Source organism: Ooceraea biroi, chromosome 6, assembly GCF_003672135.1.
Source record: "Ooceraea biroi isolate clonal line C1 chromosome 6, Obir_v5.4, whole genome shotgun sequence".
NCBI classification, from domain to species: Eukaryota; Metazoa; Arthropoda; class Insecta; order Hymenoptera; family Formicidae; genus Ooceraea; species Ooceraea biroi.
In genome coordinates, this window is record NC_039511.1 from 14,559,400 (window position 1) to 14,581,542 (window position 22,143).

Below are 22,143 nucleotides of genomic sequence, written 5' to 3' on the forward strand. Positions count from 1 at the left end.
GACTGACTGCGAAACCGCGCCGTTTCATCGGCCCTTGCGGGCGTCATTCGAATATTTGAGTGAAATATTAGATACTTAATCCGTGCCGGAGGCGAGGGCATGTTGTCAGAGTTCTTCCCGCTTTTTCCGTGAAACCGGCGGAATCCGTTCACGCAGGATGCGCGATGTCCCTCGAAATCGTCCTCGAGATCCCTCAGCCGGGGTCGAGGTCGCCGACGTTAATTGACGGCCTTTCAAGCCGAGCGCCAACCTGATCCCATAATCGATGGCGTAATTTGATTCAGTTGGGCTCGATCGGGCGCTTAAAACTTATTTACCGAACTTATTAGGTACCCGAAATGTTCTCCTGGCTCCTCTGTCGGATCATGTCACCCATCCGTCGTTTCTCGATAATGCTATGATAAAATGAGCATCCAAGGACAAGAATAAACACATTAATTAATGAAATAACAGAGGAAAATGAGAAGCAGTAATTGTTTAAGCAACTTATAGAGAAAATTCATCTGATAATGATAGATTACTTGTTTTTAAAAAGTAATTGAGTTCTACTGGCAATAATTACATTAAAAACTTACAGCACTTTGATCGCTGAAACAAAACATGCAACATCGCCTTGAAACATTCTCCCGATAGATGATATTGGTTCTTCTTATTGTAGAAGGAGCGAAGCATTCTCGTTTTTGTCGCGTCACTTTAAAAACGACGCCGGGTAGACAATCGTTCATCATCCACAGTCGATCGAAATAAAAAGGCAATCGGAAACGACTTTGTTCTCGCTAGCAGCATTATCAATAATTTACATCAATGGTTTTCTGATATATCCCCTTAAAGAGGAATTAATACGCCCTCGTGCGATTCGATTTATCGTAATTAAAACACCCACGCTGATTTAATCACAGCAGGGAGATTCCTCAGATGTCGGAGTACTTTGAGAAATTGCGGGATATCGGCGTGACGTGTCTCCGAAGGTCGCTTTCGACGACCAAGTGCAGCGTGACTGTGCATCTGTGGCTCTACAATGCGTCCGCAACTCATTAAAAATTATAACATAACAAATATTTCTTCATCATGAACATTTTTATTCTCTAAAAACCTCTGAAAATTCATTTCTCCAATTGTTTTATTTACTAGAAAATGTTTGTCTCGGAAACAAAATTTAATTTTGGAGTATTAACACGTTCTTGAACTATTAATGTCCAAATTATATAGAATAAAAGTAAAGAAATTTATTACCCTTATTAAGGACCTACAATTTACTACGATAACTTATTCAATAAGAAGCGTGTTAGATTAGGATATAAATTATATTACATTTTGTTATATTTTACAAACATACATGTTGCATATATATTAAATAAATTGGCTGACATGATCGAGTAACTTATCATATAATGGACGTATCCGCGAAATATATCTGTACATAATCTATACAACAATATACTAATATTATACAATACATAAACATTCACGTCTTACATTTTAATATTTGCACGATAAATAATCATGACGATAGCTGCTGCGCCATTATCTAACTCGCTATAATTTATCTCAATTATTTAACGAAAAAAAAAAACATGAAAGATCGCGTATCGAAAACGTGTCGTGTATTTACAAAAATGAGTGATTCTCTGATTGGATGCATAAATACTTTGGCAACGAGATGACATGTCGTAAGCATGCGCATAATGTACAAAAATAATTTAAACGCCAGAATTTCTGTAGGAAAAAGTAAAAAAGTAGGTTGCAGCTCCATTATTCCGATGTTCCTTGAAAGTACCCGTCGTTTTACGCATTAGCGCCATTAATAGAGCATGTGGCTGGTTCGTGTTGTACCTGCGAATCGATTATCTGTTCAAGCCCGTCAAATGTGACACGTACAATTCATGACAAGAGGATAACAATGATTAAGATACTTTGTATCTCATAGCACCGGAATTAAAGCGGTTTCACACACGTCTGCCAATATCAACGTACCATGAAGAGACGACGTGTTCGGTAGGGAGCTTGCTAATGAGATCTCCGTTCCCGGATGTTCGTGTATCACCGTTTCGGTGATATTGTTCTCCGCTTCGGAATGAGCGCGGCGATGCTCCGCTTTCCGTCTCTTCTCGGTACCGCTGCAGCAGGGCTGTAGCTGTTCTCGTTGCAACGTCATCTCATGAGTATAAACGGATTCGCCGTTTGAAAAAGAGTGAAACCGCTGCCGCCGTTTCGCCGCCAGATTCGCCCGTCTCCCAACCACGCTGGAGATGTCGTGGCCTCCGCGTGAGACGTCATTACTTCTCTCGCGACGCTGAAGAGACTTTAGCGAATCCTCGTACCCACTGAAGGCAAATAAAACGGAAAAAAGGAATTTGCGCAAACAATAATGAGCAGAAGATGAGAAACGTAAAGCCCGATTCGCGATGCAGAAGAACATAAGACTCGAATAATTTGGCAGCATACAATTGTCCGGATCGGCATTTGCGCGAAATCGGACTTTGTTCGAGAAGATTTGAATTTCACGTATCTGTCTGATCGGTTAAACTTCGTTCGAGTTCGAGTGACGAGAACTTGTACTTGGAAATTCTAGTTACTTGCTGCTTTCGCCGCTGGAAGGGCTGGACGAGTGACTGCAGTGGCAGGAAGCGCGCGCCACGATACCAGAATCCTGACCGCTGGAATGCAGGGACGTTGCGGATGCCTCAAGGCCTTTCAGGGTACCCGTCGACTTCACCGCGTGTTTTCCAGTCCCGCCCATCCTGAAAATAGCCCGTGGCAGTGCCGTCGATATTGTAAGATGTTCAGGAACCCTCCGATATAGTATAGAATGTGACACTATTTGTCACGAAAGATACACTTGCAAGATCTAGCGATCTTTCCATGGTAAAAATGTGAGGGAAAATGGGAAATTAATTTTTACATTCTCCAATAATGATCTTGAATCGGATCAGACACTTACGTGTGGAAACGGACGCAATTACTGCCGTGCTCGCACATGCTCTGACGTCTGGACATCTCGGAGCAGAAGGGTTCGGGGTCGTAATGAAGACCGTCGACGAAGGTGGGAAAGAGGGGCGGCTTTTGCAGCGTGCCAGCGGGATCCGTCAAAGCGAATCCGACCGGGCCGATCGTCGAGAACATGGCCTTCTCTCGTCGTCTACGACTAACGAATGGCATTCGAGACTCCCGTTCAAAGCACGTAATTTATGAGGATGACGGAAAATCAACGTTTAAACGGCCAATGCTAATTGTGTAACAATAAAACGCCGAAACAATTCGATTTTCCGTTCTCTTATTCTGCAAGTATTTTCTTACATGATCAAGCGACAGTATGAAAATAGAATAATAGTACAGGGCATGCTAAAGTAAATAGATGGTAAATAAATAATTAATAAATAAATAAATAGTTCGTGTTGCCTTTGCTATGCAAAGGATATATGCAGTGTGCGTATACACGTGTGTTGAGAGTGTCGAGAGAGAAAGAATAGAACCCTTTAGTCAATATGTGCCAGGAGTTAGTATGGCGGCGTAGATAAATGTTGTATCGACGTTAGGCTTGATGATGACGAGCAACATCGTAATCCGCGTACCGTTTGTTGCGACGAACGCAGGTAACACATAGAGCAGTTACGAGGGCGCCTACGAAGACGACGCAGCCGAGTACCACAACACCCACTTCGAGGGTGGACAGCAAGTAACGTTGACCCTTACGTGGAGCGTTACCAGCGATTTCCAATACGCGATACTCATCCAGTTCGCGCTTGATGTCCATCTTTTTGCTATTAAACACGCTGAAATATCACATGTATTGTGTGTTGAGACTTTCCTGATCTTTGTGCAATTTACTAAATAAATAAATATAATAAATAAATATAAATCGAATTTAGTAATCAATTTGAGAGAATTCAAGCTTTAAAAAATTGTTAATTAACAGAAAGTTTCTAAATGCGAGATAGAAAGCGATGCAATTTGTTACCTGTATAAAGTGTCCATGTCTATCATAACGTTCAAATGCGGGTCAATTGCGTATAAATAAACATCGGTACTGAAAAATAATGTAGAATTCAGCAAACAGTCATCGATTTGGACATCGCTTTATTCATCAAACGATCGATAGGAATCACTTACGAAGTCGTGTCAATCAAATTTTTCTCGATGTGGGGCTCTAGCTTCCTTACTCGCACGTCCAAACCAGTGACATTTTGCAACGCGCTGAAAGACAATTCGTGAATTCGCCGCATGTACCTACGTTGCGATAACGCGACGTACATAAAACTTACATGGTGATATTATCGAGCTCCGGCTCGATCTCGATAGGCTTCCGCCCCACGACCATGACGACCTGCTTCTGATCGTCCAACACGTACACCTACGGGTTCGAAAGCGAGATGTACTCTGGATAACTGGAATAGACTGTCAAGGATAAGCGGGGGGGGGGGAGGGGGATGGGGGTAGAGCGAGGGAGTTTCCGTCTTTTGAAACGTTCCATTTCCCCGCGGAGAAATTAGCCGCAGCGCTATCTCCAACGGCGAGTAATTAAGATACACCGCGTGAGGCGGCGGTATGGGAAACGACGATGGACTTACGAAGACGTTAACGATACTGCTGCGCCCGTTCTCGGCACCCTGCCTGTCGGTGGCCTTCACGTCGAAACCAAAGACGCGACCGGCGTCACGGCCGAAACTCGTCACGGATCGCACTTGACCGCTCAGTGGGTCGATGGCGAAACGTGGGGCATCCTCCCGGCCGAGGATTTGGTAGCGTATTTCACCGTTTATTCCGAGGTCCGGATCCTCCGCCTGCAACCCACCCGCAAATACGTCGAAATAAATTCCACGACTTTATACAACACTCGAGGCGCTTCGAACCTTCGCTTGGCGCGGATATTTTATATATCAATCGCGCAACTCGAGACGTCGACCATTTTAGGGAAAAGCTCTTCCAGATAGGATATTGGATATAATACTACTCATTCCATTAGTTACATCGTAATTAAGAGAATGTTCCGCGCACAAGCGACGGTAAAGGCTACCATGAAGAGCCACGTTTCAAAAATGAGATAAAACTCAAAAAGGTAAAGAGGCGTTGGAGGGTAACGCGGAAGCGCAGAGAAGAAGGCGGAAAAAGCACGGTAAAAACCAAAATGGATTAAGGCCAGCTCACTTTGAGTCGCAGCCACGTGCGCGCATGTACGTACGTACCTCCACTTTGACGACCTCGTAACCGTAATGGGCAGTAGTGGGTATAGCGGCGAGAATGGGTCTGCCTTTTGACTTAAATCTCGGCGCGTTGTCGTTCGCGTCTTTCACTCTGACGACCACCTTGGCTTCATTAGGCGCTAGACCATTAAGCCTCTCGCCAACGATCGGATAGATCATCACCGGCATGCCACGGCCGATCTTCAGCCGATCGACTCTGACCTTCGTTTCGTACCGATCCCTGGCCTCCCGATCGACTTCCGTCATCAAGTATAGAGAGCCATTCTTGGGATCGACCGAGAAGTGCTGCCTGCCGTCGGAACCGTCAGCCACGATGCTGTACCTTACATGGTCGCCGTAGTTATCGGCAAGCTCGAGCTGCGCGATCAGCAACGGCACAGTAGAGTTCTCTTCGATCTCCACCTCGTAATAGCGATGCCGGAAGGTTGGCATCATGTGCACCTCGTTGTTCGCTTCTTCATCGTCATCGTCGACGTTAAGTACGGTAACGAGAACCACGGCCGAGGAGGTCAAGCCAACCGGCGAGCCGAGATCGCTCGCCGTGACGATCAAACGGTAGTTGCTCTTGGTCTCGTAATCGAGCTTGGCGATAGTCGCGACGATGCCTTCCTTGCTGTCCACCGCGAAGTACTGCTTCTCCGCGCGATCTTGATAGCTCAGGTCGAACAAGATCAATCCGTTTCCATTGCCGGCAAAGTCGCTGTCGTTCGCGTATATCTTGGTCACTTGCGTGCCGATCGGGGTGTTCTCCAGGACGGAAGCGCGATAAACCGGCAATCGATCGTCCTCCTCTATCTCGTCGTAACCGTGGAACACCGGCGCGTTGTCGTTCACGTCCAACACGTTGATCTCGACTTCGACGGAGGAACTTAGACTCGGGGAACCTTGGTCGTGAGCCACCACGAGAAGACGATGAGTCGTGACTCTTTCTCGATCGAGAGTTCCGCTTATTCGTATTACGCCCTCGTACGGGTCTACGTCGAAGGACCGCGACGCGTTGACCGAGTCCTCGTGACTGGTGATCAGCTCGTAGCTTAGATCGGCGTTCGCACCGAAATCGGAATCGAGCGCCCGCACTGCGCCAACCGCGCGATTGTCGTAGGTGCCTTCAGCCACGTCGAAGGTGTACCAGGACTTGTCGAATACAGGCGCGTGGTCGTTCACGTCCGTCACGTGGATCCTGACGGTGATGTTGTCCGAGAGGCCGCCGGAGTCTTTCGCCAGGACGAACAGCCGAATATCCTTTTCCGGCGGTAGGCTTCGGGCAACGGATATCTCGGCCGTGCGTGAATCGAGATGGAAGTATCGGCGGCTAGTCGCGTCGTAACGACGTGCTCGAATCCCGCTCAGAGTTTCGTTGCCCAGATGGTACGTGATCGCTGCATTTGCACCTTCGTCCTTGTCGTCCGCCAGCAGACGAATTATCGGCACACCGATCGTCGTGTTCTCTGGCACAAGCAGCAGCGGCGATCGTCGCCTGCTGTCCACCGGTCTGCTGGATTCTTCACTCTCTTCGTCTTTGTCCACGTCAAATGCGTCCGGCTCCTGTGACACGCGCACACCCTGATCCGGCAGGACCACCATTCGTATGAACTTTGGAGCGTTGTCGTTTGCGTCAAGCACTGTTATCTTTAATGTCGTTTCCGACGCCAGTCCGCCTAGACAATGGAAGATAAATATAATATATCTATATTATAAATGTGTATTATAAAGTTTAAATAATTTATAATTTATGATGAATTATATTCAATGTTTCAGTGTTAAATTTGTAAATTAATAAAAGACTTATGAGTACCTACCGCTGTCAGTAGCGATCACTTGGAACTCGTAATCAGCTTTCGATTCGCGATCTAGAGTCCGCTCGTCGATACCCACGAAGTACACTCGGCCCGTTATTGGATCAAGCCTGAACAGATTGCTACCCTCGCCTCGCAGGGTAAACATGAAATACTGATTCTTGCCCTCGTCTTTATCACTAGCCACGATCGGATCTGTCAGAGTAACTTCCGTTCCCGCGGGACTGTTCTCCATAATCCGGCCCTCGTAGGTGGTTAACGCGAATTCCGGCGCGTGGTCGTTCTCATCGTCCACGATGATCCGCACCTAAACGGTGTTATTAAAACCACGTTTGTTAAAGGAGAACGAGCACGAACAGGTTCGAAACAAATGCACCGTAGCTTGACGAGTGTGTGTAAAAATTTACCTGAAACACACCGACACTGCGCAAGCTCTCGGCAATGACGGTGATGCTGTAATTCTGTCTTGTCTCGCGATCCAGACCTTCTGGAGCATAGAGAGTCCCGTCCTCCATAATGGCGATATCGGGTACATCCTGCTGATTGACGATAAGGAATTGAGTGCCGGACATAACTGCCGTTGTGCCATTGTGCGGAAGTACTTGGCCGATCAATGCGCCGGGAATGTTCTCCTTTACATGAAAGACCAGAGGGGCGGTGGTCGTTCCCCTGCAATCAACGGTCATCGACTTTTGAATAAGCAAATGGTACCGCTTGCCGTGAGACCTTTGACCTTTCAACGCTTTCGACGAAGTCAGCCGGCAAATCTGGTGTATCGATCTCATGAGGGGAGACGAGCGAGACACAGGCCGGCGAAAGACGTTACTTGAAAGCGACACGTGGATTATTAAATAATATGTTTAAGCGGCGGAAACATTCCAGCTGACCGTGCAACTAATCTGATGGGTATCTAACGGTCAGTAAATCAACCAGATGTCAATTAGCAAGACTTCCGTGGCGTAATCAACAATTAGAGAAATCACGGAAGAGAGCGCAACGCGTGTCCCGGGTTTCACTCGGTTCCCGTTCGGCGCGTCGTCACGTCGTTGAAAGTGTCATCGGAACTAGGAACAATCATCGTCATTAGCGATTGCGAAAAAGGCTTCGCTCACTTCGTGAAAGTGCCCCTCTCGTCGTTCGGATCCACCACGTGGATCGAAACGTTCGTGATCAGCGACAGTTCCCTCTCGTCGGTGACGACCGCCTCGAAGTCGTATGTAGATTGGTCGAAGCGCTCGATCTCCTCCACGACCGTTATCGTACCCGAGCGCTCCTCCACGGCAAATGGAACTGAAATCCGGTCGTACATGTATGCAGCATGTGTTACGTATTTGCATGAATAATATAGGCATTCTGTGCTTTGCGTTTCCGGCCGCGGTGGCGTATCGAAATTAGGACGCACCTGGGGACACCTCGATACGTTCGCGAGCCAAGTTTATTAGACCGTTAAGAAGTCGCGACGCCTGTAGCTTTTAATTCTCGCGGGTAATACGAATTAATTAACGTATACGTACCTCCATCCTCGTAACTGTGTAGGAGATCGTAGATAAGGTCGTTAGTTTTGACGGCGTCATTCAGGCGAATCTGCCCGACGCTGGTACCTACGGGCACGTTCGCGCCGACCCAGAATTCATAGGGCGCGCCGACGAAATCCGGCTCCCACGAATCTGGACCTGAAGTTTACGAGCATCACTCGATGCCTTTTTAGGAAGCGAGTCTCGTCGAGCGAGTGATGACGTCTCTCTCGATCGATGGCGGATGTATCAATCAGAATCACACTTACCGTCCGATCGAAAGACGTCCACCGTGACCACCGCTAAGGAGAATCTTCTCTCGCTAGGGTTCGCCGGCTGGTCAGCTGCCTCCACGAAGATCGCGTGCCTGCCTTCGAGGATGGGGCTCTCCGACACAGTGATCACGCCCGTCCTCTCGTTCACCGCGAACGGCGGTTTGCGTAGCGTCGAGTTACCTGGTTTCTGCAACCGGTACTGGACCAGTCCGTTGGGACCCAGATCGTCATCCACCGCGTGCACCTGACCCAGCACGGTGCCGACTTTCACGTCACTTCTGGCCACCAGCTCGTACAGATTGCCCGGCACGAAGATAGGGTTGTTGTCGTTGGCGTCGAGCAAGGTGACTTCCACGTCCACGAAAGATCTCGAGCCGGTCGTGACAACGCTCGGTCTGTGCTCCACAGCGTAGACCTTCATCTTCAGATGGTCCCGCTTTTCACGATCCAGAACAGTCTGATCCTTCACGGTGAGCCAACCGGATACCGCGTCCACGGAAAACGCGCCCGCTGGATCCTCCAGCTGGTAATCGAACTCTGCGTTCTCCCCCTGGTCCTTGTCACGCGCGATCACCTGCAGCACGCTGAAACCGTTTGGCAGGTTCTCCACGATGCTAATGTTGTAGAGATCGACTTCGAACTGCGGCAGATTGTCGTTGAGATCCAACACCTCTACCTCGACTCGCGCAACGGTCATCTTCAACGGATTGTCCACCTGCGATGCATGAATCTGAAGATTGAACGTGTTGCCCGGCAAGCTTCTCTCGGCGTCCAGATCGATCGCACGTTTCAGGAAAAGCGAACCGTTCTTCGGGTCGAGATGGAAAAACCCTCTCTCGTTCCCGGATATGATATCGTATCGTACGGGCACGTTTATGTCCCGATCGCGGTCAGCTGCGTGGATCGGAACGGTGAAGTTGATTTCTGTAAAGATTGGATACTCCTGCAAAAATGAAAAGTACATGACATTCGAAAATTTAATAATGCTCAAACGAAAAGGACGTATTAAATGCGCAATTTTATCAGAAGATTTCTGGAATTACGTACATACATATTTTATTCGAACATGACTTTTAAAATCATACCGGCATGGGATAAAATTCGTAAATTTTCGCCTTATAGATGTCTCGCGTAAACTTGGGATCAAGATCATCGTTATCCACCACAGTTATCTTTACGGTAGTGTTTGTACTTCTAGCGGGAACGCCTCGATCCTAAAGCATTGCATCATAGATCGTAAGAAATACCAGTGCATCAATCAATTTGATTCGTTAGTGAGTCGCTGTCGCGTAACTTTAATATTAATATATTAGTGATAAAATGTATTCGACTATGTATCAGTACTTTCTAATAAAACAAGTTGTAAAATTGCAGAAAGAAGAATTGCATCGCATTTTTTAAAAACGATTTATATACTTACGGTCGCGGTGATAACCAGAGTAAATTCGCGATCTCCGCTGTCGTAATCGACTGGTTTGCGAAGTATTAGAGCAGTTCTATGTCCGGACTCGAGAGAAAATTTGCCTTGCTCATTCCCTTTCACGATAGCGTAATAAACGTCGCTGTTCGGTGTGTTCGGCTTGTCGCCATCCAGTGCGTGAATCCCACGGAATATTGTCACACCTACAATTTTATTTCATAGCTTTATGCGGCATTTAACTTTTCACTGTGACAGTTTAGAAACTTGCTCTTTTAAAATTATCAATAAAAAAGATACATGGAAATACACACACTACTACGATTACTTAATTCATTATTCTCGTATTATACTTAGCATAAGATAATAATATTTCAAATCTGACGTAATACAATAACTTTTCTCGTTTTCAAATTATGTAATCACTATTTTGACAGTTTCATTTCATTCATTTAAAAATTTCATAGAAATCTTATAATATTTCTTAATCCGTTTTTACTGGGAACTGGTTTTTACTCTAATTTCTGTGACACCAATTCTCAATAATCTCGAGTCTAATAAAGTGTAAAACGAAATGGCAAAAATAATTACTTGATTAATAAATATCAGACTTTTAAAGTATCGAAATACGTTCGACAAATTGCGCGCTGCACCCGATATTTTATTTCCGCAGTCATAAATTACGTGACGTACAAAACAAGTGAGGTAGATATTAATTAACTGAAATCCAGGTGCGGTAACACGATTTATGATATCGCTGTGAAGCTATATCTCACCGACTGGCGTAAGCTCGTCCACCGTTACGTGATAAGGCGCATCGACAAATTGTGGCGAATGATCGTTTATATCCTCCACGTAGACCGTCACAGACAAATGCGACGATACCTATGCATAAACAGCAAAACATAAGTCACACAATTGTTGCGCTCGATCGCTCTTCCTCCACCGTCGGCTGCTTCCCGGTCTCTAATTCATATTGAATTATGAGACGACACAATGAGAGTCTCAGGATTCGTTTTACGGCACAACACATAAAACTACGGTACTACGTTGTTTGAAAAATAAAGAAAGAAATCGATAATTCTTGAGAAAACGGTACTTTACATATTGCGGCAATTGAGACTCCCGACGAAGCGGCGTTTAGGCGTCTATGCATGCTTGAGATCGATGCGAGAGCAAGTTTACGGTCCAGCATGCGCGTGTACGTTCGTGTGAAAGTCATAATCATCGTAATTCAGTCGAGCAAATAATATGCGGTAAATGGCAAGACCCAAACACGCTATTGATCAGTACTTTCGGTTTGCTCCTTTGTGCATTGTGCACAATCTTATTCTTATGACTGAGTTTAAAAGTAAATAAGTCGGACATTGAATTACTAAAAGGCGGAAAGTGGACCAAGAGAAATGTCGATTTGCATCTATGCCAAAGTAGTGACCAGCCTGAATTCTTGAAAAGAATTTCGTTTAGTTCCAATATATATGTATAAGAAATATTTATATACTCATAGCAGTTCTCTTTGTCCAATAAACAGTTTCTCGTATCAATATACAGGGTGTCCCATTTTAAATAATGCATTAAGATTTCTCGAAAAATATGGTAGATACAGAAAAATGTTTCAAACAAAAGTTGTATGGCTTCGAGGGGGCAAGATGATGATATTATTAATTTAATTGTAGATGGCGCTACTTTAGAGATTTTATCATGGCGACCATTTGTTTAAATGGAAGTCGATTTTTTTCTCAAAATAGAAGTTGTAGCTGACAATGAGACGAATACAACGGTTTTTTGTTTTTTGCAATTGGACCATTTTTCAGTGAGTTACAGCGTTCCAAAATATATTTTATAATTTAAGTAAAAAGCGTCCACCCCCGTACAGTACCCTGTATAGCTGTAAATGTTTCTCTGTAAAATTTCTTTGATACAACATCGTGCGAAGAAACCTATCCGGCATCTAAATCTAAAAATTCATCGGAACACGCGAGAAACGAAATTCTCGCCGACATTAAGAGATCGTTAAATGAATGCGTGGTATTACGTGCATTAACGACTATTACCGGGTTCAGTTCCGCGCGAGAATCATTATATAAACGCCTATTACCATGCGACAAGAGTTTGGAACCGGTAAACTTCATGCGTATTTTCGCATTAAACCGGTTGCCGCACGCTCTGATTGCATTTGAATTACATCCGAAACTAGATGTACGACAAAAAATTCACACGTTTACGACAAACTTTCAAAGTGCGATACCCACTAATATCAAATCCACGTAACGGAACTCAAAAGAGATTGTATTAAGTGGTACCCTCAAACTGGTATTTTGAATTTCGTTCAATTTCACCGCGTACGCCGAATCGCTCGCTGAAAATATCGGTTACAGTTCCGCGACCTACCAACGAATCATCGGCATCCGAGTCGCAGGTAACTCGAAATTTTAGCAGATTTCTTGGGGACTCGGCATCGACCAAATCTTCCAGAGACTGAGCCAAGACTAAAGAAATATGCGTCTCATTCGTTTCCTTGTAAGTAAAGAAACCGGCGTCCTCCTCCTATGGAATTTACGTTGTCAGTATCGCTACGTAATCATTAGAATATGAAAGTTTGAATTTATACGTACCTTGTCGACCGGCATAATAATGACTCGCTTTCGCGGGTAAGCCTCCAGTGAAAGAATTTCCGTTCCGGTCTCTAGATTTTCGGGTACCCGTACGAATTTTAGGTACTCGCCAACTGGATAAAATTGACATCCTAACGAGAGAAAAGGATGAAACATTAAGCTTACATGTAAATTGATTAAAAGGAAGCACAAGCGGCGGAACGTCGAAATTAGAATGCAACGAAACATGTGAGACATACAATCACGTATTGCGAGAATATCGGAATGTGCTGGTGTGCTTTCAAAATAGGATGATATAAATCAAATTATTTTTATTTCTATTTGTGTGAAAATAATAAGAGATTCTACAATCCATGACGTTAATAACGACTGATACTAAATCAAATAAAGACTGCGACTCTTTTACCGCGTTCCAATGCGAATAAGACAAATTTCATATTGAAATAAAGTTTCGTCTGAGATTTTTGCAGCAATAAAAACAGCATGTCAATTTATTTTAGTGTGTGAATACATTTGCAAAAGAAATAATTTATCTAATTTATACGCTTGTAAAATAAATTTATTTGGTGTAATCTATGACAATTAATAGCTGCAAAATTACAAACTTGAAATTATCATTTGTGAAATATGTGATTCGTGTATTAAGTAAGAGAAAATCATCTCACACACAAATACGATGGTATAAACAACATTTAATAATGTCCTATATTTAAAATCTGAATAAGTACTTAAAAAGATCCAGATTCTCTTAGTGAAAAAATTTCTCTGTAATACTTAAATAATGAGTCTTCTTGTTTGCACAGTTTACCATGTGGATCAAGTACTTCGTGCACGTAAAACATGAAGAAGATCGGTAACACGAATCTCATGCAATCCCCTTGTTAGTAGAAACTATGCTCGATGAGATCTGACGTAGCTTACAATGTTGCAGTCGCTTGCATTGTGTAGAAAAAAATATCGAAGACTTAATATCTTTTTTAAAAAAATCAGCTGAAGACTAATACGCTTACCATTTTTGTAACTTCAACTTAAAGCGATCTCATATGAAATACAACTTTCTATCGGAAATATAATTATGCTCGTCATGCACGAGTGTTTAAGATGTGACACAGAAGCAACTCGAGTATATTATTATTGAAATTTTCTTATTTCATATCTCAGACAATCTAGACGTCTAGATTTGACGCAGGTTTCATCATTCGAGAGCGATGTACGCAGTATATAAAATACAATTCTCAACTTTATCCTATTACGTGCGTACGTGTTGAATACACGTGAAAAATACGGTCGACTAATTATCCAGCATAATCTGGATGCAAGAGTGAAACATCGCTTCCGACTGCGAAAGGGAACAGATCGAGAGACGATAGCGAGGCGCGCACTCGTTGTTATCTGGCAACGGAGGAAGCCCGCACCTCGACCGATCTTATCTGAATTTATTCAGGGCTGAGCTGCGATCGTTCAGTCGATCAGATCAGCTCGGGGAAGGATCGTGCAGCGCATCGCGAGACCCACGCTCCGTGATATTCGCAGATTTTCAAGGCGGTTTAATCCTTACCCCGCAGCGCTCGTGTCTCGTTAAGATGCATTTACAACTCCCTCGTGAACGGGGGTGCTTTTATCTCCACCCTCGTCGTAAAAACGTCACACGGCTGACGATTCATTTCGTTTCGAGCACTCGGTATCTTATGCCAGCGCTGCTAACGTAACCGCGCGCGCAGATCATCTTTTTATCCCTGACTAAGCTTTTTCAACGGCGTTGCGCTACGTCGAGCTGGGCAATTGCACGGTGTAAACACTTCCATGTGCTGTACGCGGTTTTATAGAAACCTGTACAGGGTATGCCAAAAATACGAATTCCCGAAGAAATGAAAAAAAAATATATATTGCACAGAATAACGAATTTCTGAAGATAAAGTCTGTCTTCGTATTATTTTAACTATCTTTTTCTATAATCTTGGTTACCGTACAAGAGATAAATAACTGTCACGCGTGCAGATACAGTTTCCTGTTCATAAAACAGTAATAATATCAGTCCTTGTGTACAATGATTGAAGTGATGATCTTTTCCCGTTATTATATGGAAGAGATGTTTGAAATGTGTCTTTCCTTCTCGCGTCAAGCACGTTACGCGCGTTGCCTCACAAAGAGGCAAATGACCGTTGCTATAAAATATTGAAATTATTGCGTGCCCACCAAGGCACACGGACTATATAAGACGTTTTTGTGCTCGTCAGGAGATATTCACTTCTCACCATTTTATTCTGCGTTCATCAGTTCACGTAATAAATTGTACCGTCTCCTCGTCTCTCCGGTTGATCTTACCGTTTGATACACTCTGTATAACGGGGACGAAAAAAGCCGGTTTGCATTAGGGGATTTCTTGCGCAACATTATCGCATCCTGATCTCATAAATCTCAATCCACTCGAAGGTAATTTCGGGCTTGATGCATTGTTATTCTGCCCTATTTATGTCGCGACGGGCTCTATAAACTCGGCATCATTAGTTATCCCGCTACAAAGCTCATTCTCTCATGACAAGTGCGGATCCACGTTTTGTAGCCGATGCCATCTCGAGCCGGCTCCAAGCTGGACCGTATTGCAGGTGGATGTTTGTACTTATCACGCCAGACTTTCACCTTATCGCGCGGTGAACGCGGTTGAGCTCGATTACGACGTGGACACGCGCTCATGCGTGCCCAGGTCTGTCAGAACCCCCCACTGGTTTTTCTCGCGGCGGGTCTCGCCGATGTAAGAGTGATTGGATTATGTGCATTGGATTTATGTGCACAGAGTGAGCACTTGCTTCTGATCGCGTATCATTCCCGTAACGACTCTTTTTATATAAATACTTTTTGCGACAGCCAAAAGTTTCACTTTAATAAGAAGACACCTTCTGATATCTAATACATCTAACAAGAAAATGTCTTCCTGCACTTTGCATTTTTCGCAGTTTCGATAAGTAAATGAGCAAAGGCACTTTTCCTCATACGACGCGTTGCCGATTGGCGTGATAATTTTTTATCATAATTCCGCTGATAATTTTATAACGGTATGCGCATTGTCGCGTCCGACGCGGATCAAGTTATGCCTTAATTAGGAATTTGCTTACGCACCGGAACTAATTGCCGAAACTAATTACGTCCAATTATGATCGACGTTGTAAACGCGGTTAAAAATAACTTTACACTTTCTAACTATCTCAGGCGACGCCAATCGAGGTGCTTTCTTACGAAGTTACGAATGTGCCCGTCGCTTGCCGACTTTTCTAACTCAAACGCTAACAGATTACGCGCGAGACCTGTTAAGATATTGAATAACGTAATCCTAAAAACTTCAATGCGGAAACGCCGCTAAAGTGATCACTTAAACTGTGCTATAAAGAGACGTCAACCATGTAAAAACTAAATTGGAGGAAATTTTAATTTTGTAAGCTTTCTTATTAATAATGGTGATGTAAAATATGATAGAAAAAAATCATAGTTTCTTCACGATTTAAATATAAATTTTTCATCTAATTTAGTCACTTATTTTGTAAAAGATATCATGTGGTTTTAAAAAATTTTACAATATTACAGAACTACCCTATAACACTAATCTTTATACATTAACATAGCCAATTATTCCATTTCTAATAATTTTTCTAATCGCGTGCAAATTGGCGTGCAACAATATTTTTATTCTGAATACTCAAATCAGCACATTTGCGGCTAGCGTTAAATCTCTTCCAGAGATTCGCGGGAGGTAGGACTGCAGACGCGTTTTAAAGGAATCAGTTCGCGGGAATCACTTTTCTCTTTCTCCCTTTCTGTCTCACTTTCTTTCTCATCCGTTTTTTTTCTCTCTCTCCATCTCTCGCATTCTCGGCGTCTGTTTCTCGAGTCGATGCGAGAGCGGGATTACTTTTGAAAGGCGAGCGGGCCAAGAAAATCGCGAGCGAGCACTCGACACATCTCCATCCGGGCGCACGTTATATGTCGTATGCGACAATGGGAACGTTTGTCCGTGTTACATACGATGAATATCCGCATACACGTACACGTTCGCGTTGGAATATGCACATCCACGTTGACACGTGCGCGCGTGTCGCTGCATTTACAGGAATAAGACCGCTCCCTAAAGCTTTGATGAAAGTGGGCCAAGGCCAAACCGGCTTTTTGTGCGCTTCCTCAGTTTCTTCAGTTTGTAAGATCTGGAAAGATAGTCGAGACTGACAGGTCGTATAGAAGATCGGAATGAAAACAAGTTGATCACAACAGTAGGAGTATTGGCCGTACAGCCTAAGACCTAGGCGTGTGAAGCTAGGGATCCCGGAGAGTTCGAGTTCAAATCTAAGGCAGTCTCCTAGTTATTTTTCGCCTCTTACAATTCAGAAGTGGGATAAAATCCGCTACCCCTCGAAGACAGTTGAGATTCATCCGCTACCCCTCGGAGAGGAGGGAGTTGAGAAGCAGCTGGCCGGTAGTGAAGCCTGAACATGGAGGTCGGGACGGACTCAGAGGAGTGAACCAACATGGAGATTGGGAAGGACTCAGAGGAGTGAACCAACATGAAGATTGGGAAGGACTCAGAGGAGTGAACCAACATGGAGGTTGGGAGGGACTCAGAAGAGTGAACCAAAAATGGAAGTTGGGAGGGACTCAGAAGAGTGAACCAAAAATGGAGGTTGGGAGGGACTCAAGTGGAGTGAACCGACGATTGGGAGACATTCGGGGACGAATGTAATGTCAGGCTGGCCGAGCTGTAAGATCTGGAAAGATAGTCGAGACTGACAGGTCGTATAGAGGATCGGAATGAAAACAAGTTGATCACAACAGTAGGAGTATTGGCCGTACAGCCTAAGACCTAGGCGTGTGAACCAGGGATCCCGGAGAGTTCGAGTTCAAATCTAAGGCAGTCTCCTAGTTATTTTTCGCCTCTTACAATTCAGAAGTGGGATAAAATTCGCTACCCCTCGAAGACAGTTGAGATTCATCCGCTACCCCTCGGAGAGGAGGGAGTTGAGAAACAGCTGGCCGGTAGTGAAGCCTGAACATGGAGGTCGGGACGAACTCAGAGGAGTGAACCAACATGGAGATTGGGAAGGACTCAGAGGAGTGAACCAACATGAAGATTGGGAAGGACTCAGAGGAGTGAACCAACATGAAGATTGGGAAGGACTCAGAGGAGTGAACCAACATGGAGGTTGGGAGGGACTCAGAAGAGTGAACCAAAAATGGAAGTTGGGAGGGACTCAGAAGAGTGAACCAAAAATGGAGGTTGGGAGGGACTCAAGTGGAGTGAACCGACGATTTGGAGACATTCGGGGACGAATGTAATGTCAGGCTGGCCGAGCTGTAAGATCTGGAAAGATAGTCGAGACTGACAGGTCGTATAGAGGATCGGAATGAAAACAAGTTGATCACAACAGTAGGAGTATTGGCCGTACAGCCTAAGACCTAGGCGTGTGAACCAGGGATCCCGGAGAGTTCGAGTTCAAATCTAAGGCAGTCTCCTAGTTATTTTTCGCCTCTTACAATTCAGAAGTGGGATAAAATTCGCTACCCCTCGAAGACAGTTGAGATTCATCCGCTACCCCTCGGAGAGGAGGGAGTTGAGAAACAGCTGGCCGGTAGTGAAGCCTGAACATGGAGGTCGGGACGGCTCAGAGGAGTGAACCAACATGGAGATTGGGAAGGACTCAGAGGAGTGAACCAACATGGAGGTTGGGAAGGACTCAGAGGAGTGAACCAACATGGAGGTTGGGAGGGACTCAGAAGAGTGAACCAAAAATGGAGGTTGGGAGGGACTCAAGTGGAGTGAACCAACGATTTGGAGACATTCGGGGACGAATGTAATGTCAGGCTGGCCGAACTGTAAGATCTGGAAAGATAGTCGAGACTGACAGGTCGTATAGAGGATCGGAATGAAAACAAGTTGATCACAACAGTAGGAGTATTGGCCGTACAGCCTAAGACCTAGGCGTGTGAGCCGGGGATCCCGGAGAGTTCGAGTTCAAATCTAAGGCAGTCTCCTAGTTATTTTTCGCCTCTTACAAGTTTAATACGAGTACCATGGCTAGCACGAGTACGCTGAAGCTCGCCCATGTGCGTTTGCAAAAGTGTTCTACGCGATGATGCGTCCACGTGCGAACGTCCCTAAAGCGTGGCTATCCTTATCGAGGAGAATAAGCGATGCGTCCGCAATTTTAACGGTTGAACAACAATTCAATGAACGCTTCAGCAAATTACATAGCGCACGTTCTGCTCACGGAATCAATCCCGTCACTGCGGCATCTCTGCAGAGTGATGGTAGGATAATGGATGACTGCGCGGATTTCCGAATTTAGTGCGCGCTCCGACGTTGATTTTTGCGCGGATTAATCAATTACACGGGACGATAATATCGCGCATTTCGGCAATTAAACGTCGAAACACACACCCGACAAATACATTGAGCCGAGAGTGCCTTCGTCGGCAGACTCTAACGAAGATTCATTAGCGGGCCGCCTACAAATCGGTGTAAACCCACGACCGCGATCTCACGATCTAAAATGCTAACGATGGGAATTAACAGTCCATCTCTGCGGCGAGCATCTCGTTCGTCAGTTTCACTCGTACGTGCAAACTAGTACGCCTGTACGTATGCGAGCATTGTTATCACCGACAATACAGAGACCTGCACACTGTTAGCACTACTGCTCTATATAGGGGTTAATTAAACTTTAGTTACATGGTTCCCTTATTATGTCTATTATTCCCTTATCGTCCCCGAGTGTCAAGCGAGCGCGTAATTAGCTAACATGGTAGACCCGAGGCAGGGAGCATCCGCTTCTTTTATATTAATCATAATTTGTATAATAGATCTTATATCTAAGGCTCCCACGCAGGCTGCAAGGAAGGGAAAGAATTATGTGCACCTTTTGGACCCGCATTGGACGTTCAGTTTTTGCGCCCCTTACGTGACACGGTTTACTTTTCTCATTTACGGTGTGTCTCCTTAATATGGGGGGTCTTGATCGAAACACGATGCTGCGGATTGAGAGAGCAACGATTGCAGAAATCCGTGTATACGGTCAAGTACCTGTTACTTGGTGGACTTGGACGGAAACGATCAGCGGGACAACCACTGTGACCAGCCAGGAATGCGACAGTGAGGAAAAGATGGACGTCCTCCTTCGTGGCGACATTTTTGGCGCCTTCTTCTACTTCCGGTGCGCGTCAGTCACGCTGTCCCCTCGTACATCCCTGAAATGATTATTCGCGGTGAGTCGACGTCTGATGGCAAGGCCCGGTGAGCCGGTGAGCGCAGAACCGTGACGCTGCATCTTCACGGGTTGCAGTTAATTGTAAGTGCAGTGTGCTCGCTGCATTTACAAGGCGCATTCTACGTAAATAGCCACGCGCGCCGTATGTAAAAGGCGCACGTTCCTCGCGCCTCGCGATTAAAGGGAAGAACAATCGCGTTCTGATACGCACACGAGAACGAAGGAGAAGTGTATTTTTACCTTTCTCCTGCGAACAACCGTGCGCTAAGCAGAGAACAATAATAGTTTTGTAATACCGAAATACAAACGCGAAACCTGCAAACTAATCTCTCAGGTCTATTATGAGTTTGAAGAAATAGTATCGCATCTTATTGTGCTACAGTTACAATAACTAATTGGCAATGTTGTTGGCTCAATCTTTTAATAATACCTTATTTATAGCTCTTTTGAATAGTTTTTATTATTATCTAAATTTTACAATACTTATTTGTCACTTTTAGGGTTCCTCTCGAATAAAATGCGATCGATCCGTCTAATCTCATAAGACAGGCAAAGTAATACTTGCAAAATAACACGCCGATTTCACAGTATTTAATCCGATACTATCGATCGGCATAAAAGTAGCTTGCGTATACACAGAATACGAAAAACACAGCGACAAATCGACGTGAAGATCTATGCCGAGGTTCTTGCATGTTGCGATTTCACTTTCCACGGAACAAGCAACCGTAACTCGAACAAATTGGCATTACACGATTCGTGCCTGTCAATCAATTTGATGTTTTCCGAAGAATATTCTCCGGCAGATCGTTTACTTCTGTTTTCACGTTTAAGTTTTTGGAGATTTACATTTATATTAGAGCCAAGTTTTTCTTTGAGCGCTCGCGTAATTTTCAGGATGAAAAAACTTCCGATTACGATTTTCGATATTTCTCTCCGTCATCTTGTATGTACATCTTGTATCTTACTTCTTAGCTGTTTAGCGCCAGGTAAAAGGTGAAACTTTCGCTCGGTTTCGTGTATCGCGTTTCACGAGCCAATGTCATTTATCTTGGCCAGGCACAGGCTGCACGTGCGTGCTGCGCATCATTAACCGTAACACTTTTGTATTGTCCGGAAAATTTGAAATTATTATCCGTTTTATAAAACATTTAAAGAAACGCGCAACAAGTCTATTCTTACAAAGAAGAAATTCGTTGCATCTCGAAGAACTTTTCAATAGGCAGAACTTTCGCTCGCGATCATCTGTGGGTTTCACGAAATGCATTATTACATTTGCTCTGAATGGAAAATAATTGCGCTTCCCACCGTTTATCAGCACGAGAAAATGTTCCATGATGATGGAATTCGCGGCAGAGCTCATTTGAGATGACCTATTACTTCAAGAAAGAGAAATGGTGCTTATCGATTCACCGAAGCGAATAATAAAAATGAGCTGTTTGGAGCACGAATCGAGCTGATGCAGGAAACTGAAATTGTGCTGCGTAGGTACCTGGATGCGAGTGACGGTTCAAGCGGTTTCTAAATTTGTGAGTTTTGCTACTAGAGGGCTATGTCGACATGTTACTCGCTCTAAAAATCCATGAACTAAGGCATATATAGGACTCGCTAGGCAGGAAATTTTAAGATCATGCTTCACAGGATCAGTTCTGTAGGCGTTGTTCTTATTCTCCTTCCCTAACATGGGAGTTGTTGTAACTTCGATGATGAGAAATGGCTCTCTTCCCTGAGCGTGAGAACGACAAGAGGTCTTGATTTCGTTCAAGATCTCTGTCATCGATGATCGTTCACTCTTTGTACTCAGTGCAGAGAGGATGGGAGGTAGGGCTTTCTGAGCGGTTTCATTTTATTTAAAAATTACAAAAAAAATAAATACACTCTCGGGGATCCGAATGATCGGCTCGGAAAGTGAGCATGCTAGAGGACCTTTCGAGCATGCTTCTTCTTTACACGCAGCCTCTTATGACTTGTGTAATATATATTGATACTTCCTATACGTGTTATAGCAGGAAAACTTTCGCTCGGACTATTACGTGTTTTGCGCTCCGCGAGCGAACGGTAACTGTCACGCTCGGATA

The 22,143-nt window shown here is 44.5% G+C and overlaps 1 protein-coding gene and 1 non-coding gene across 2 annotated transcripts; one reads left to right on the top strand and one right to left on the bottom strand.

Moving 5' to 3' along the window:
- Positions 1-20,020, bottom strand: LOC105285883 (cadherin-89D). Its single transcript, XM_011350411.3, has 21 exons — positions 19,882-20,020; positions 12,819-12,949; positions 12,595-12,750; positions 10,980-11,088; positions 10,207-10,409; positions 9,872-10,000; positions 8,781-9,729; positions 8,512-8,670; positions 8,110-8,287; positions 7,405-7,666; positions 7,001-7,304; positions 5,184-6,859; positions 4,569-4,781; positions 4,263-4,351; positions 4,111-4,194; positions 3,959-4,027; positions 3,573-3,773; positions 2,942-3,145; positions 2,577-2,741; positions 1,975-2,324; positions 1-1,833 (listed from the first exon to the last, which is right to left on the bottom strand). Exons 1-21 carry the CDS (start codon positions 19,985-19,987, stop codon positions 1,802-1,804), a joined length of 5,769 nt encoding a protein of 1,922 aa, XP_011348713.1. The 5' UTR covers positions 19,988-20,020; the 3' UTR covers positions 1-1,801.
- Positions 20,021-21,689: 1,669 nt separating this feature from the next.
- On the top strand, positions 21,690-21,905 carry LOC113562227. The gene has a single exon (XR_003406740.1). It is a non-coding gene; the product is annotated as a small nucleolar RNA U3 (small nucleolar RNA).
- Positions 21,906-22,143: the final 238 nt, after the last annotated feature.

Coding starts and splice junctions, on each gene's coding strand:
- LOC105285883 (XM_011350411.3), bottom strand. CDS start 19,987: ATGTCGCCACGAAGGAGGACGTCCATCTTTTCCTCACTGTCGCATTCC. Junction 8,288..8,511: donor ACACAGTTACGAGGATGGAG/GTACGTATACGT, acceptor ACCGGATTTCAG/TTCCATTTGCCGTGGAGGAG. Junction 7,305..7,404: donor GCAGTGTCGGTGTGTTTCAG/GTAAATTTTTAC, acceptor AACACCGTTTAG/GTGCGGATCATCGTGGACGA.